General features: G+C 40.8%; 1 protein-coding gene across 3 annotated transcripts in view; it reads right to left on the bottom strand.

The window, feature by feature from the left end:
- The window catches only part of Il13ra1 (interleukin 13 receptor subunit alpha 1), a 66242-nt gene extending 49372 nt beyond the window's left edge, over positions 1 to 16870 (bottom strand). The window contains exons 1-3 of one of the 3 annotated variants that reach the window (XM_021664811.2): positions 16575 to 16870; positions 9804 to 9890; positions 2173 to 2312 (exon numbers count right to left, since the gene is read on the bottom strand). In XM_021664811.2, the coding sequence (XP_021520486.1) occupies positions 2173 to 2312; positions 9804 to 9890; positions 16575 to 16662 (315 nt within the window). In that variant the 5' untranslated portion in view covers positions 16663 to 16870. The remainder of the gene's footprint in view (positions 1 to 2172; positions 2313 to 9803; positions 9891 to 16574) is intronic. The other 2 variants (XM_021664812.2, XM_021664813.2) reach the window with 2 other exon arrangements.
- Positions 16871 to 17746: the final 876 nt, after the last annotated feature.

Raw genomic sequence — 17746 nt, 5'->3', positions numbered from 1 at the left:
CTGTCTCTTTAGAAATGAATGTGTGCTGAGGAAGAGAAGTCTTTGACTGAGCCCATGAAACTCAAGACCAACTCCCAAGAGTGTGATAATGGTGGCAGGAAGGTTTCCAGTGTTAAGTGTCACCACTGTCCCTGCTTTACCAATTACAGGTTGCTAAATAAGCCTTACTTACCCAGGGATCCTTCCTAATTCTCAAGGAGGAGATATATTCTCTCTCTGAGGACACCATGGAAAATGTATTGGCAAACATCATAAATTATGGCTAGGAGTAGGTCAGCGGTATAGTACTTGTCTAAAAAGTGTGATGTCTGGCTTTAATCCCTAGTACCACAGCTTTAGAGCTTTCTTATTTAAAATAACTTTTATTTTAAAAAGAAGATTTTTAGAGATCATAAATTAGGATCATGGGGGGAAATCTCAGCTCTCTTACTATATTAGATAGTACTCCAGTTAAAAAGCTAAAGAGTTTTATTATACTCGCATTTTAAAATTAATAATGCTTCTAACATAAATTTGAATCTTATCTTCTAGGTATATGAATAATAAAACAAATATTTAAATATAATAATTTTACAGGTCTCTTTCTATGGTAGTTTATACCTGTAATCCCAGCACTTGGGATGCAGAAGCAGAGGAATCAGGAGCTCAAAGCTAGCCTCAGCTACATAAGACCAAAACCAACTTGAGATGCAAGTGACCCTGTCTCAAAAAGAAAATCTCCAACTTCAAAGTGTAGAATATTAAATTGCTATGAATAAAAAAGGAAGCTTAAATATTAATGAACATCAAGTCATTTGTATCAGATGAGAAACTAAATTCCTCCCAATAGATCTTGATGAGGTATGTGTGACTTTCAGATTTGGTGAATCATTCTACTGGTAGCAACTATAATGACAGCACTCTCCACCTCTCTGGGAATCTGGCCTTCTTGTAAAATTTATCCAAGCCCAAGGCTAGAGTCCTAAATTTGCTCATCTCCCTGAGGACGAACACTCCCATGGCTCCATCACACCTTTTCCTGACTAAAGAGCTCTTTCCTAGAAGGAAAGGGAACCAGTCTTGGCTTACGACTCTATGAATGCCTGGATTAAAGGGCCTTTGATTTCTTTGCCCAGTGGGACTTCCCTATCTCTTGGTGATGTGAGATAACCTAAAATACATTGCCAAAGCTGCCTTGTGCTCTCCAGATTGGGGAATTAATGGACATGGATAAAACAATCATGGAGTAACCAGTGATATCAATCTTTCGCTTTTCAAAAATTCTCTACAGATCTCTATCTTGATAAGCCTCTCTGTGATGACTGCAAACTAACTGCAGACTTCATCTTACTTAGAAACGTGGGAACTTAAGACTTCTGCCTAAGCTACCACCTGTTCAATATGCCCAGGGCTAGGTACAACCCTATAAATGATATTGAGTTTGCATTTAAAGGACAGGAAGAGGAGCATTGCTCTTGCCTCTCATTTGCTGAATCAGGATAGTAAACTCCAGGAGTTCTAGCGAGTACTACCTCCTCAAAATCCTGGGCAAATTCGACCCAGACACCTTTCTCGCAACACATATTAAAGAAACAAACAAAACAATTGAGTAGATGTATAAAAAAAGAACGCAATTATCCTATCCTGCCATCAACAATTTATTTAAATCAGCTAATTCTAACCGGCAAGGTTTTTAAAGTTTTGCCCTGTCATTTTTCCTCAGGTACCAGGAAATGCAAACTTATCCACATTTTCCAATTCCCCGTGGCATTTACTTTTAGACCCAAAAGTTCTTGAATAATCTACCAATATAAATGATGAGAGAGATGCTGAATGTGAAAATGTTCTGAAATTGAGTGTCATACTAATACAAGAAGATAGAGCTACAACAAGAATATAGGAACAAAGTTTGCAGTAATATTACTGATTATTTATGGGTTCCAAATACATAAAAAGATACCTAATATTTTCTATCAGAATAATCAATTATATCCAATCACCAAATAATTCACAAACATTTTCAAGTGTTTGATTTTGTTGATAGCTATTTCTGTAGTTCTCCCCAGTTGAAATTTGGGAACAACCTAAAATAAAATTCCCACTTTGAAGATTAGAATTTGACTCATTCTTGGCTTTGATTCACAATGTTTGTTTACTTTACTTCAGCAATGGCACGTGTTCTAGCAAACTTACCTTATCTTGTTGTTCACCAAGATAACTAAAATATCTGAGGCTACAATTTGGGCTGGCTCCCTCAGGAGGATCCCATGTCCATATTATTGTGCAGAGGTCTTTGACGGAGACACTCAAATTTGTCACAGGTGGCTGAACGTCTGTTCAAATCAAATATAAGTTAAAGATTTATCAGTGTTGGCCAGAATTTCTAATGGTTCATTTAATCCATTCTCCCACATCCTAGAGGCTAAAACCCAATAACATGCTGAGTTCACAACATCTAACATTTGATGAGACAGGCACAGTTACACTTTACACATATATTAATAACAAAACTCTTCCCAGACACCTCTTGAAAAAGAGACTACTGTTGGCTTTATTTTAAATATTCAGTGACTAGTTGGGTGTGGTGGCTCACATCTGCAATCCCAGCATTTAAGATCCTGAGGCAAGAACTGTCCTGAGTTTAAGGCTAGCCTCATCTACATAGTAAGTTCAAGACCACTGTGAGCTACAGACTGAGGCTGTCTCAGAGGGGATAAAGAAATTTAAAAAGATAAAAAAGGGAAAAGAAGGGGAGGAGGAGAGGGGAGGGGAGGGGAAGGGAGGGGAGAAGAGGGAAGGGAAGGGAGGTGGAAAGGGCAAAACAGGCTGTCAAGCTCAGTAGATAAAGTCACCTGTCCCCAAGCCTGGTAACATGAGTTTAATTCCCAAGGTCTCCATGGTGGAAGGAGGGAAGAGACCCTTGAAAATTGTCTTCTGACACCCACACATGTGCAGTGGCATGCATGTGCAAGCAAGCACATGCACAGCATTTTTTTAATAGCAAAAGTAGCTGAGGCACAGGAAAGTCAGTTACTCACTTTACCTCAGGACCGGTGACAGAGCTGAGATTGCAACCTGGATAATGTGGCTTTAAAGTCACATTCTTTTTTTTTTTTTAGATAGTTTCTCATGTCACTCAGACTGGCTCCAAAGTTCCTCTATAGCTGGCCTTATACTCCTGACCTACCTTTACCTTTCCATTGGTATAGTTACAGGTATGCACCAAAATGGCACTTATCTTTTTTTTGTGGTTCTAGGAATAGAACTTAGGGCCTTGTCTCTGTCATTGAGCCACACTCCCAGCCACATACTTAATTAAATATATTATAGTCTTTCCTTAGTGTCCATGCAAATGTTCCACGCATATAACTCATGTACATCCTTCCATATACTTTAATAGATCAATGTTATACTGTGTTTTTTTTGGGGGGGGGTGAGAAATGACTAGAAAAACTAAAGTATAACATGTTCAGCACAGATGTAATATTTTTAGATATTTCTTTTTCTTTCTTTTTGGTAATTGACAAACAAATGCAGAGCCTATGAATGAGGAACCTATGGACTCTAATTTATTTATTTTGGAGATATAGTCTCACTATATAGCCTTGGTCAGTCTGGAACTCACTATGGCTATGTGATGCTAGGTTTGAACTCATAGAGACCCACCCACCTCTGCTTCCTAGTGTTGGGACTATTGACTCTTAAATACTAGTATTCCCAAGATTCTTCCTCTAGAATATTGGGGATCCCCAAACTCAATCCAGACAGTTCACTCAGCTGTTTTGTAAGTTTGGAAACTTTGTTTTCAATTTGTGTGCTCTTCAGTTGTGCTTGGAATAACATGTTCTAGTTCTTTTTTTTTTCAATATAGCTTTTCCAAAGAAGTACTGAGAAGGAGATTTAGCACCCCTGACTCCTCCTGGGATCTGACACTAAGCAGCTGGAGTTGGAGATGAAAAGTAGAGAAACCGAAACAGCATCTCCAACTTTCCCGAGAACTTCTAAACCCAGGATTATTTTTTTTTTCAATGCAGTTTATTCAGGAACATTGAACAATCCTCGGACCCCGGGGAAAGCCAGCCCACAGCTTAAATAGCCTCTGGGTAGCCAACCCAGGCGTGCCACGGGGGCAATGCAGATAGGTCCACATACATGGAAGCAAGCCAGATCCTCGGCCTTAGCCAAATGTGGAGTTGTTCGTGACAGAGAGCACTCACCATGGGGAAGGTGGAAGGCGGAACCCAGCTCCATCTTTAAGGCATAGCATTCCGCAGCTCTCTACAGTTCCCCCTTTTTGTTTTAGACGCATCAGGCAAGAGTAGAGGTCTGATCTCTGATATTAAAAATAAATTGGGACTTTGTACAGATGTTCATTTAGGTGTCATCCACCCAAAGAGCATCAGACCCGTCCGATACCTTTTTCTCAGAGGCGTAAACCCAGGATTATTAAAGTCCCATACTGGAAGCTGGGTGGGAATGTAGAGAAACTCTCTGCCCTTCTATATAGTGTTTCTGCAAACTTTGCAAAACAAAGTTTATTAAAGCCATTTTAAAAATCCAGTCAGACATGGTAAGCATATCTGCAATCCCAGTGCTCCGAAGGTGGAGGCAGGAGGATCTTGAACATCAGCCTACACTGCAAATGGAGACCTCCATGTCAAAAACAAAACCAATGCCAACAATAACAATAACAGAAATAACATACTAAAGCAAAAATAACCTTGTAAGAACTAAGAGTATAGCTCAGTGGTCGAATACTTGACTATAATTTGCCAAGCCCTGAATTCTAATCCAACACTGTAAATAATAATAACTGATGTTATTTTTTCTTATTCACTTAGTATTTTATTGATTTTAAAACATCAAGGTATTTTTAAAGAGGTAAATTCCAACACCAGCTTGCATTTGTGTCTCTCTTCTTTTCCCTCTTTTCTTTTTTTATTTTATTTTTTTATTGTTTGTTATTATTAGTTACATTTTATTAACTATGTATCCCAGTTGTATCCCACTCCCTTATTCCCTCCCTCAGTTTCTCCCTGCCCCTTTCCAAGTCCACGGATTGGGGAGGACCTCCTCCTCTTTCATCTGGCCTTGTTTTATAAGGTATCTTCAGGGCTGGCTGCGAAGTCCTCCTCTTAAGATGATGATTTAAGAACTATAGTTATAGTGTTTTATCATATCATTACAAAAACTCCATCAGTCCCAAACATCAGCTCCAAGGTCACTATGTAGTTGAGGTTTTTCCTAACAGTCAATTTAAAACATAGCTACTAATTGGGCAGCAGCCTTTAAAAGCTCTTGAATCACACTCCTGATACAACTACTGATAAGCATTTCCCATGGCTCACTCAGTTTGGGGTGAGTACAGTCCTGAGCATGCCAAGGTCTTTAGAAGCAGGGAATTCCTAGCCCAATATCTTAAAGTGAGCTAGTAGCTTGATATGGTGGCCCATAGATATAATTCCAGCACTCAGAAGAGTGAGGCAGAAGGATCACTGTTGAGTTTGAGGTCTCTTGGAGCTGCACAGTGAGTTCTATAAATTGGGATTTTAGAAACCACAATCTACTTTAGGACTATCTCCTTTATTCTGAAGTTTCCAGAGAAAAAATTTTAGCAAAAATCACAGATAACTGTTTTGGCAGTTCCTGATTATCTATCCAGTTATCTCCCCTACAAAAATTAAAGACCTGATAATAAAAACAATAAAACTTTTATTTATTGTTACTTCTATTGGAGTCTAACATTTGAGATAATTTAAGATGTTTAAACCCCAATTCCTTTTTTGATTTTTTTTTTCTGTTTTTGAGATAGTATGTCACTCCAACTCGGGCTTTCTTGAACTCACTATGTAGTCCAGGCTGACCTAAAACTCACACAAACCTTTCTACCTCAGCCTCTTATTTATACTTGAAATCAACCAAAAGTCTGCCCTAGTTCTAACCTCCCAAATAAGATTCAATTTTCTCATCTGTTTGGAAATGCTATTTAGCCAGATCTAACCAGTTTGCATTTTAAGGTACTTGGGCAAACCTACTTTTTTTTTAAATTTTATTTTTATTAATTACAGTTTATTCACTTTGTATCCTTCCTGTAGCTCCCTCCCTTCTCCCCTCCCAATCCCACCCTCTCTCCTTCTTCCCCACCTGTGCCCCTCCACCAGTCCACTGATAAGGGAGGTCCTCCTCCTCTTCCTTCTGATCCTAGTCGATCAGGTCTCATCAAGAGTGGCTACATTGTCTTCCTCTGTGGCATGGTAAGGCTACTCCCCCTTCAGGGGGAAGTGATCAAGAGCAGGCCAATCAGTTCATGTCAGAGACAGTCCCTGTCCCCATTACTATGGAGGCCACCTGGGCATGGGCTACATCTGTGCAGGGGTTCCAGGCTATCTCCATGAGTGGTCCTTGGACGAAGTATCAGTCTCAGAAAAGACCCCTATGCCCAGACTTTTTGCATCTGTTGCTCTCCTTGTGGAGCTCCTGTCCTCTCCAGGTCTTACTATCTCCCACTTCTTTCATAAGATTCCCTGTACTCTGCCCAAAGTTTGGCTATGAGTCTCAGCATCTGCCTCGATACCCTGCAGGGTAGAGCCTTTTAGAGGCCCTCTGTGGTAGGCTCCTGTCCTGTTCCTTGTTTTCTCCCTCCTCTGATGTCCATCCTCTTTGCCTTTTGTTTTCTTTCTATTTCCTTTTCTTAGTGGCTGCTTCATAACTGTTAAAATTTTTCTACTTCCTGCATTTTAAAAACTGTATGTGGATGCAGCGATGAGGGTTACAGTATAGGAAACATCAGCAATATGTCTTCCTACCTAGATAACAACCATACTGAATCTGGTGAACTATAAGGCAAGAGAATTCCTACAATTTTGAGGACATTTTGGACTACATTGTGAATTCCAGGCTAGCCTATCTAATGTGCGCTCAAGAGTATGCACACACCACCACCACAAACAACAACAACCATCACGTTGACAGCATGATGCATCTGAGTGGCAGATTCTAGGCAATATGAAGACATTTCTTAACTAGACATGATGGCTCATGCATGCAATCTCAGCACTTGGGATGCTGAGATTGAGGAATTTTCACAAATTCAAGGCCAGCCTGGATTACAGAATTAAGTCTTTCTCAGAAAGACAGGAGGGAATAAGTGAGGGAAGGAAGAAAGAGAGGGAAAGAAAAAATCTATTTGGTATGATTTTTTAAGGTCCCTAGAGATAACTGAAAGCTTTACAATTTCCAGATAAAGGAATGGACTGGGAAAACTGCAATTAATTTCTATCAAGTTTCAATCAGTTTTAACTTTTCACACAACAGTAGTTATTGAAAGTTGACACTGGGCAGGCAAATGTGCATGGGCTTCTGGAACAGATGACATAAGCCTTGTCAAAGTAGGCAAAGAGAACCCTGTCCTCCAAATATCTGAGATCTGTATTCTGATCACTGGCTGTTCTGTTGCTTCAAATCTGTCATCATACGTCTTTCCTCTTCAGGAAATTCAAATTACTGACACTGCTCTTCTCTTCCTCATCCCCCTTTTTTCTTTTTGAAGGCTAGGCATTAAAGAGTCAAGACATCTAAAATTAACTGCACAAGTGAGGAAGATTAAAGAGAAAGCCTCCAAAATACCCATGAGAGCTCAAGTCAGAGATAGTTTCAATGATAAAAATAAACAGACATAGATGATCAAGCAGAAGTTCCTGAGTGAATACAAGGAAAGAGGGTCCTCACATATGAAGTCACAGTGGTTGTGACAATATGCACAAGCCCCATTCAAACTCAAGCCAGACCAAATCCAAGCATGGAGTGTGGAGGTGGACATGAGGTCCTACCCCTAGCTGGTGTGCCCTTGGCCAGTGATAGTTTCTGGCAGATAGAAAAGTTAGTTGCCCCTGATATTTTGATCACACTCTAGTGGAAGACCATACATCCATGAATATATGAGCAGCAGAAATGGGACTTGATGGGTGAAAAAAAAAAGTACACAAAGTTAGATAGTTAGGGAAGGGGGTATGCATCTTGAAGGAGTTGGGAGAGGGCTGAATATGATCAAAACTCATTGTATAAAATTCTCAAAGAATTAATAAAAATGGGAGAGGTGTCAGAAAAACCCCAGAGCCAGGGAATAATTGGTTTTCCAGAATTACTACATTATTATACATTTATTCAAATATTCTATTTTCCTTCTTTCTTTCTTTCTTTTTTTCTTTCAAGACAGGGTTTCTCTGTGTAGCCTTGGCTGTCTTGGACTCTCTTTGTAGACCAGGATGGCCTTGAACTCACAAAGGTCTGCCTGCCTCTGCCCCCCTGAGTGCTGGGATTGCAGGCATGTGCCACAGCACCTGGCTCAAATACTCTATTTTTAGTCAAAGCCAAACACAATTCATAAAAAGGAATAATAAAGTATGGGTATTTTCTTCATTTGGCAGTGCTGAGGATGGAAGCCAGGACCTTGTATATGCTATGCAAGTGCTCTATTACTAAGGAACATTACTGAGCAACATTCCAGCAAGTATGAGCCAATCAAGGAAAAAACAATCATGACAAACTGTCCCTGGAAAAGGTAAGTGTGTTAAACAAAGATTTTAAAACAAAATAAAGATGTCATAAAGATGCTTAAAGAACTAAAAATAAAGATGAACAAATTAGAAACAGCCACAACCTAAAAAGAAACTAAAACCAAATTCTGGAGATGTAAAAATAAAATAACTGAGCCAGGCATAGTGGCTCTCACCTGTAATACAGGCATGAAGAAGGTAGAGGGGAGTCACTAGGAATCTGAGGTCAGCCTGAGTTACACAGCTACACTAGGGAGATCCCATGTCTAAAAAATAAATAAATAAAATAAAATAAACAACTGAAATGTGGTATTTAAAAATAGATTGGATCAAGCAAATGAAATAATCAGCAAACTCAAATATAACACAATGAAAATTACAGAGTTTGAATAACAGAAAAATAAGGCTAAGGAAATATGGATCTTAGTTTTGAACTTGTAGATTTGTGTTTGATTTGGAGTGTCTACAAAAGACAGGAATCCAGAAAGGACCTATGATACAGGAGAAAGGAAGAGCTTGTAAGGTGGGAGGGGACTGCAGAACATACGTGTTATGAAAGTAAGTTGGACGGGGGAATAGAGAAGGTTAAAGGCTTAAGCAGGGATAGGAGAGAAGAAAAAAGAATTAGCAAAAACTCAGGGAAAACACTACAGAAACTCACTGTTTTCTAAATTAACATATATATATAGAGAGAGAGAGAGTGAGAGAGAGATACATATATGTATCTTTTTTAAGGAGAAGGACTGGCATGATTAAGGTACTTGCTGACAAGCCTAACAACCTAAGTTCAAGTCCAAAACCCACATGGTGGACTGAGAGAACTGACTCCTGCAAGTTGTCCTTTGACCTCCCACACATGCTGGTTGGCATGCTTGCCCCCTCCACATACAATAAATAAATGTAATAAAAGACATTTTAAACAGAATCTTAACAGAGGTATCCTGGACATTGTTCCCCGCACCTACCCACATCAAAAGACATGGTTATTAAATGAAAATCTCAGTACTCTTTATGGGACACCTTCCTATGAGTTATCCGTCAAGGAAGCCTCAGAGGCCCCTACCACCATTGCTTTTTATTTCCCACTGTAGATGGTAAGACACACACATTTCGGTTGCAATTCATAGAGAAATCAAGATGAAACTCATCTGGATTCTTTCTTTGTGGTGATAGCCAGCTTTCAAAGAGCTGCAAAGTATTATGTAGGCTGCTGGGGGAGAAAATCCATTAATTTTCACAGCATTGGACTCTGCATTCTATAATACCAACCTGTCAGGTAAGATGTTTCCATGGGTGCAATAATAGCATGACCACTATTCGGATAACCAACTCTTTTCTGATGGGATTTGAGGCCTGCTGCATGGGAAAAAATTCATACTTAGTACTGTAAATAGATATCGCCTGCTAGATATTTACAGCCTAAAGACTGCTCCCCTATGGAGATAGATCCTACCGAGATTGGCTAAACCTGTCTCCTTGATCCAGTTGGATAACATAAACTCTGCCTCCTTGTTTCTCTATATAAAATAACCCTACCTCCTTCTCCCTTGTTTAATATGTATGTAATAATTCTGCCTCCTTCTTCAGCTGTGTGCAATAACTCCACCTTCCTATTCAACTCTATATAATAAACACAATGAATTTCTGAGGTGCTTCTCTTTAGAGAGCACAGACCACCGATTGATAGCCTTCTGTCCATATGTCTGTTTGAATTTTCTTCATTTCCTCTCAGCCTAGTCCAGGTCTGTCTTCTGGAGCTGCTTGCATAGTATCAAGCCAGTAAATATTAGCAGCATTGGTGGTAGAAGGGCTCATAGGGCTCCACCCCTTGACAATTGGTGGCTGCTAATGGAGGGAGAGCCATTTTTTTCTTTAGGAGTATGGCTTCTGGTAGATTGCCCATGTTCCTGTAGAAAAAAACTCACAGGATTTAGTGGGTCTTTAAATTTTAAGACTAAAAAAGAATAAACAGATCCTCAGGAACCTGTGGAACATCATCACTGGGCCAGTATCTGCATTGGAGGAGAGGTTAATGGAGGACAGAAAAGAGAAGGAAGAGAATTTTAATAATGAGGGACTGGGAAATTGGTTCAGATGGCAAGGCAGGCATGATTATAATCCTGACAATGAGGAAGTGGAGACAAGCAGAACCCTGGGGCTCACTGGCCAGTCAGCCTAGTCTACTTGGCAAGCTACAGACAAGTAAGAGACCCACAAAAAGAAATGGACAGTGCCTGATGACCAACTCCCTAAGTCTGAATACAGAAGGGGTAGGGGAAAGGAGAACAAAAAAAAAAAAAAAGGGAGGGGAAGGAGGCCACCAGGCCTGGTGCAAATCTGTAATCCCAGCCCCTGGGAAGCAAAAGAAGGTAGAGCAACAATATCTTCAGCTATATTACATAACAAGTTTGAAACCAGCCTAAGCTACATGAGACCCTGTCTTAAAAATCAAACTCAAAAAAAGAAGCAGTAACTGAAAACTTCCCAAATTTTATAAAAGATAGGATTACAAAGCTCCAAACACAACCTAATTTTATAACTTAAGAAACTATAAAAAAGAACAGGGCAGTTCCAAAGTTAAGAAAATAAAGAAAATCACGTAGAAGATTAAAATAGAGATAAATGAAATAAGAAGCAGAATAGTAAAGCTGTGTTAATAACAAACAAAGGCTTTATTAAGGGCAACATGATTTCTAAATCTCTATGTAGATAAAGAAAAGACGGCAGTTACTAAAATCAGAAATGAAAATGGATATATTACTACTGGTTGTAAAACATGAAAAACAATTATAAGAATGAGGTATGAACAACTCAATAATAGCAAATTTGATGCTTTAGATGAAATGTACAAATTTCTAGAAACACAAAAACTACTGAAACTAAATCACAAAGAAATGTATAATCTAAATGGACCTGTAAGCAACAGGAGATTAAATCAGGAATCAAATTTGTCTCCCGACACACCCCACCCATAAAAAGGAAATCAAAACCTGATGGCTTTATGGGAAAACTGTACCAAGTATCTAAAAAATGAATACTATACATATCCAAACATTTTCAAAGACCTTAAGAAAAAAACAGTACTTCCTAATTTGTTCTATGAGGCCTGCATTACCTGATCTTAAATACAAATAGACAAGTAGAAGGGGAAAAAAACTACAAACCATTATAATCTCATCAATGAATCCTCAATAAAATACTGGCACTGTGACTTCAGTAACATACCAAAAGGACAGTACACCATGGCCATGTGGGATTTATTCCTGGAAGGATGGCTCAACATATGAAAATTAACCAATGTAATATACCACATTGACTCAATGAAAGGGAAAAAAAAACATAACATTATCCCAATTGATGCAGAAAATAACACCTGATGAAACTCAGCAACTGGAGCTAGGGGTGTAGCATGTAAAGGCACTGGGTTCAACACTTGGCAGGCATCACCACTCAAATACACGCCTTTTCATAACCAAAACATTCAAGTTTGGGCATGGTGGCACAGGCCTAACATCTTAGCTACTCAGAAGACTGAGGTAGGAAGACTGAACGTTAGTGGTGAGGCTGGATTACATGGCAAATTTCAGGCCAGCCTGGGCAATTTAACAAGATGCTGTCTCAAAAACAAAAACAAACAAACAAAAACAACAAACCAAATTGTTTTTGTTTTGTTTTGTTTGTTTTTCAAGATAGGGTTTCTCTGGGTAGCCTTGGCTGCCCTGGACTCACTTTACAGACCAGGTTGGCCTCAAACTCACAGTGATCCTCCTGCCTCTGACACCCAAGTACAAAGATTACAGGCATGCACCACCACACCCAGCTGCTATATCAAAATTTTAATTTTTTTAATTAAATATGTTGGAAATATGGTGATAGAAGGCTTACCTTGAATATGAGAGGACCTTCGTACCATCCCCAGCTTTGAAAGAAGATTTTGCTGAGAGAGGACGATTCTTATTAAAGGGGAGGAGGGAATTGCATTTAATGACCTAACCTACTGAACATCACAGCTGAAGCATGTTCAAAGAACCCACATTAGCATACAGTTGGGTACAGCTTAACACAAAGCCTGTTTTCCTGAGTCCCTGGGTTCAACCCCAAACATAACAAAGGGCATATGCTCTCTAAATCACAAAATGTAATGTCCTGGTTTTAAGGGACTATGAATACATGTGAATTTTGTAACACACACTGTAAAGCATATACATAGATAAGTGATGACTATACTTAATAATCTCAGGGGGCTTTGGGTGACTTATTTCACTACAGTGCAGTCAGGCCAATGGGGGCTATGTGATAAGACCTTGTCTCAAAAAATATAGGTAAAGTGCTACCTTCCGTTAGCATCAACTTGCAACCATTTACTGGGAGATGCTCACTGAGTTTGGACAAGAGAATGTAGAAGAAGACAAGACACAAACAGGTCTTCTAGCTAAACCCTCAGTGTATTTGTAGATCATCCGTGCTGACATTCTGTTAATACCACCAGTAATCGTTTTACTATAAGGTGCTTTTCTTAGCTGATTGCTTTTACTTTTCGTTGTTCAATCTCAGGAGTTGGCAGAGGCATGCAGATTTCGGGAAGAGTGAAGGAAATCATAAGAGTCATACATGAGTCATCTGTATTTTTTTTCTTCACATGTAGTCATCAACTCCCGCCCTTTATTTTTTTACTACATCTTTCATAATCATCCCTACAAGTGGAAAGACACCAGTAAGCCATATTCCTATAGGAGATATGTATGTACTGTGCATCTTTCTAATAAAGATCTGTATCTGCTGTCCTACATTTTACTGAGTTTCACACTCCAATAGCTCCCTTTAACTAGAAAAGTCTCTTCGCTTGCTTTTCTTCAGACTGTGCCCTTTTCAGGATGTTTAAGAGCAAATAAAGCTCTCTTGCACAGATTGATTTTACCAGTATCCCTCTGGCCAAGCCAAGCTCTTGACTGGCCACTTCCTCCTCTCTTTTCCTGTTTAACCCCCACCACACACACACACACACACACACACACACACACACACACACTAGAAATCACTTTCTCCATTTAAATTCTATCCTTTCTGATGCTCTATTTCAAGTTTATTCTGTTCTGTGAAATTGCCATCCTTCCATTTCCTATCTTCTGAATGCCTAGTGTTTGGACTATATCATCTAGCCATTATGAAGCCAGTCTCTAATATATGACTAGACTTCATATACTTTCATGGATCCCAACTGATCTCTCTACTAGTACTCTGGGAGGTACCTAACTAGCTACTCTGCATGCCAAGGACTCCCTCTTACTTCTTTTGAAGGAGGTACTGAGTACAGTAATAGTGGTTAAGGGCATAGCCTCTGGAATCATGATACTAGTGTTGGAAGCCTAAGACCTCAGCTTCAGTGTGCCTCAGCTTCCTTGTATACAAAAGGGACACAATAATAACACCTTACATTAAGGCTACTTGTAAAGGTTAAATGAAATAGAAGTAAAAAACTGAAAATTTGATATGGTGGCACACACCTATAGTCCCAGCACGGAAGAGGCTGAAACAGTAGAATATCAAGGAATTCAAGGCTAGCCTAGACTACAGAGCAAAACTCCAATTATGTATCAAAATATAAGCCAGTCTCTAATATACTACTTTCTCTGACTAATCTGCATATCATCGATCCCAACTAGTCCTATACTGGTACCTTGGGAAGTACCTACTTAGCTCTTCTGCATGCCAGGAGTTCAAGTCTACCTGTTATTAAACCAAGCCCCAATGTGGGCTACTGAGCTAAACAGACTGAACTAAAGATAACACACCTGTCCTACCTTGTTTCTCTCCATAGTACTTCAGGAGTTTTAGACATACTTAACACAAAGACACACACACACACACACACACACATACTTTCTGCCAATAGTATAACTCAATAGTATAACTAGCCTCATGGGACAGAGCCTTGTGAAAACACAACTTTAAATAAAAAAAGTAAAGCACTTAGAAAACTGCTGGACAGAGAGCAGACAAGGAAATGCTAGTTGTTATTAAGCAATGCTATAGTTTAGTTACTGAACTAAACTAGTAACCTAATAATTTTTTAAATACTCAGCAGGATCAAAACTAGAGAAACACTTCAGATGTACAGCACTCTCAACACCCTAGCTCAAAAATTACAATAAAAACATCTGTTTAAAACATATAGAGTTCAATCATTTCTCCCATGGTAGTTCATTTCTCCCATGGGAAAACTGTCACACAATTGAGGGGATAGTGACTAACCTTGAACCTCAAGTCCAGTCAATGTCAGAGCCATAAAAATTTCAACCTCTGCACAACTAGAAACAGCAAATGCTTTTTACACAATAACGCAAAAGCAATATTTCTAGCAGGGAGAAATGTTTCTGTCATCTAAGGTGCCGACAAACTATTGTGACAAAAATAAGTTGGAATTTGGCAGTCTTGTTTAGAGGGCAAGCTGTTGTTTTAGGTGCGTGGGGAAAGGAGCCTGTAGGACGGAGTATGTTGGAATGACACTGAAAGGGGGGACAATAATGAGATAGGTGACCTTAGGTACATTTATGGACTGCAGCTTTCCTATACATATAGAAACCAGGTGTCCTCAACAGAGCTAGAAACACTTTACAGGCAGATTTCTCTATATACTCTAAAGTTCTAAGTCAATCTTCAGAGCCTGGCTCAGCATAAAACAAACAAGGCAAACACTTGAATAATTACCAAAGGCTGGAAATGTGACTCAGCTCTAGAGCACTTACCTAGCTTGCATGAAGCTATAGGTACCCTCTCCAGGAACCCAGGGGAAAAAGGGTAATTATTAACTGACAAATTTAAGAGTCCCTCAGGTCTCATTCAATGCCAATTTTTCAGTAAAGTCTTTCCACTCCATGTCATTGACAACTATAACTCCCTACCCTGTCTTGTTTCTCTCCATACTGTATGTGATATACCATATTTTACTTCACATACAGGAACACACACACCCTCTGCCAATAATGTAACTAGTTTCAGGGCTCAGAAACTTGATCTGACTTTCCTCATTGTGACATCCTCAGCCCCTAGAAACACTGCCTGTCACAGATACTACGTATATTTTGTTGATAGAGCAACAAACTAACTAACATTTTCTAACTAACTAACATTTCAGCTTTCATTTGAAAGCACAGCACACTTGGAAAACATTCGTTAAGCAAATCAAGTTTGTTTGTTTGTTTGTTTGTTTGTTTGGGGGGGAAGAGATGGTGGTGGGATGCAATAAAACCTGTCCAGTCCATGAGGAAATCATTCATCTTTGATTTTCACAGCAACTTGAAAAGTTCATTAGTTAAAAGTTGCTCACAAGCACGAACACAATGGAGCAACTTCCCAAACAATGTACAACTTTCTGTAAATTTAAGATTATCCCAAGATACAGGATTTATCAAAGGTGGGATGCTGGTCAGGCGTTCTCAATGGATTTAACGCCAGAGGAGGCTTTGATGCTTGTGTCCTTTTGCTACTAGGACTAAGATCCATCTTTAGAGACTCCCTTTAGCTTCCATGCCAAAAGCTACACTTCCAAACTGAGCATGTGCGAGGCTCAGGGCAAGAAGCCCTGGCAAATTCCCAGCTCACTGGGAATTCGTCGACCTCCCTGGGTCCCTCATCCCTTCACAGGCAAAGGTACTTGTAAGGATAATTTCGGCAAAATTCGGTTCCCTTCAGTCTCCTTCCTCCAGCCTCCAGCCTCCAGCCTCCCCGGCTCTTCCCTAGTGCTCAAGGGAAGTGAGATGGCCAGTCGCCACCGTCCGACTCCCCCGCCAAGGCGCCTGGGAAATCCCCGGCACCCAGGTCCCTCAAATCCAACAGGATCAGGGAGACCCAGCATGGGAGGCGAAAGCTGGCCGGTGAGCATAGGGCACTTAAGGGTCGACCATCTCAGCGCACTCCACGACGACAGAACCCCACCCCCCTGGGCCCTGCCAGCTGGGTCCATGTCCCTGCCAGCCTCCTCCGTCGTCCCCCTACGCCCCACCCCGCCAGTGGCTGTCCACAGCCCTGGGCCACACTCACCTGTAGTCGTGGTGCCTGCGACCACGGCAGCACACAGTAGCAGCGCCCACAGCCCGCACGGCCGCGCCGGCCGCGCCGGCCGCGCCATGCAGACCCTCACCTCGAAGTGTGGCAGGGCTGGAGCCGCCAAAGTCTCCGCCTCCTCTGTTCTCTCTCCCACTTCCCGGCTGCCGCGCGCAAGAGGCCAGAGTCGGCGCAGACGGGAAGGGCCGCCCCGCCCACGGCCGCAGGTAACCCGAGAGCGTGGGGGCTCCTGAGCGTAAGCGGAGAGCGGGGCGGGGCGCACGGCTCCTGGCTCCCACTAAGCGACACCTGGCCGTCCCTCTTCGCCACCGCCTGTCACAGCTACCTGACAAGGTCCCAAGGCGACTTCTTCTAGAGTTTTGTGGCAAGGCTCCAGCGGCTGGCCTCTCCCCATTCCCTCTTCCTTTGGGATGTGTGGTTGTCCCAGGTGTCAAAGGCTGCACCTTGCTCCACACTAGGCCAGGGTCATGGTAGGGGAAGAAGAACCTTGGCCTGGGAGTCTGGAAACCTGGCTTCCAGCCTAGGTCTCTGAGCCCTTGTTTCCTAAACTCTGACTCCTAGATTAGTAATACCAACCTTATGTATTTCTCTGGGTAGACTTGCAAGTTCAAATAAGGGACATTAGTGGCACTCTGCTTTGTAGAAGGGAACAATTGTATATTTGAAAACTAGTAATACATTGAATTGGATAAAGTGACATTTCCAAAACAATGGATAGTGCCACTAACCTGTACACCTGTATTCTTAAAGCACACAATCAACTACTATAGATTTAGTTTTCAAGATACATACTGTAGAAGAGCATAGTGTTTTACACTTGAGCACAGTGGCCTAGACTGAACAAGTCCTTAACATCTTAATTCTGAGACTGAAGTAGAATGACTGCCACCAATTCCAGGCAAGTCTTGGCTGCAGTGTAAGACCACATCCCGATTGATGAATGCAATGAACAAGAAAGAGAGCAGGAAAAGGAGATGAACGAGAGGTGGGGACTGACAACCTGAGTTTAATACCCAGGACCCACATGGAGGAAAAAGAAAACTGACTCCTGCAAGTAGTCCTCTGACCTGCACGTGGGCAAAATGGCATGGGCACACACACATACACACCTACACAGACCGATGTAATGAAAAACGTAAAGAATATAT

The sequence above is a fragment of the Meriones unguiculatus genome, chromosome X (genome assembly GCF_030254825.1).
Source record: "Meriones unguiculatus strain TT.TT164.6M chromosome X, Bangor_MerUng_6.1, whole genome shotgun sequence".
NCBI lineage: Eukaryota > Metazoa > Chordata > Mammalia > Rodentia > Muridae > Meriones > Meriones unguiculatus.
Note: the sequence above shows the minus strand (reverse complement) of the source record. Positions and strands in the feature narration are given on the sequence as shown.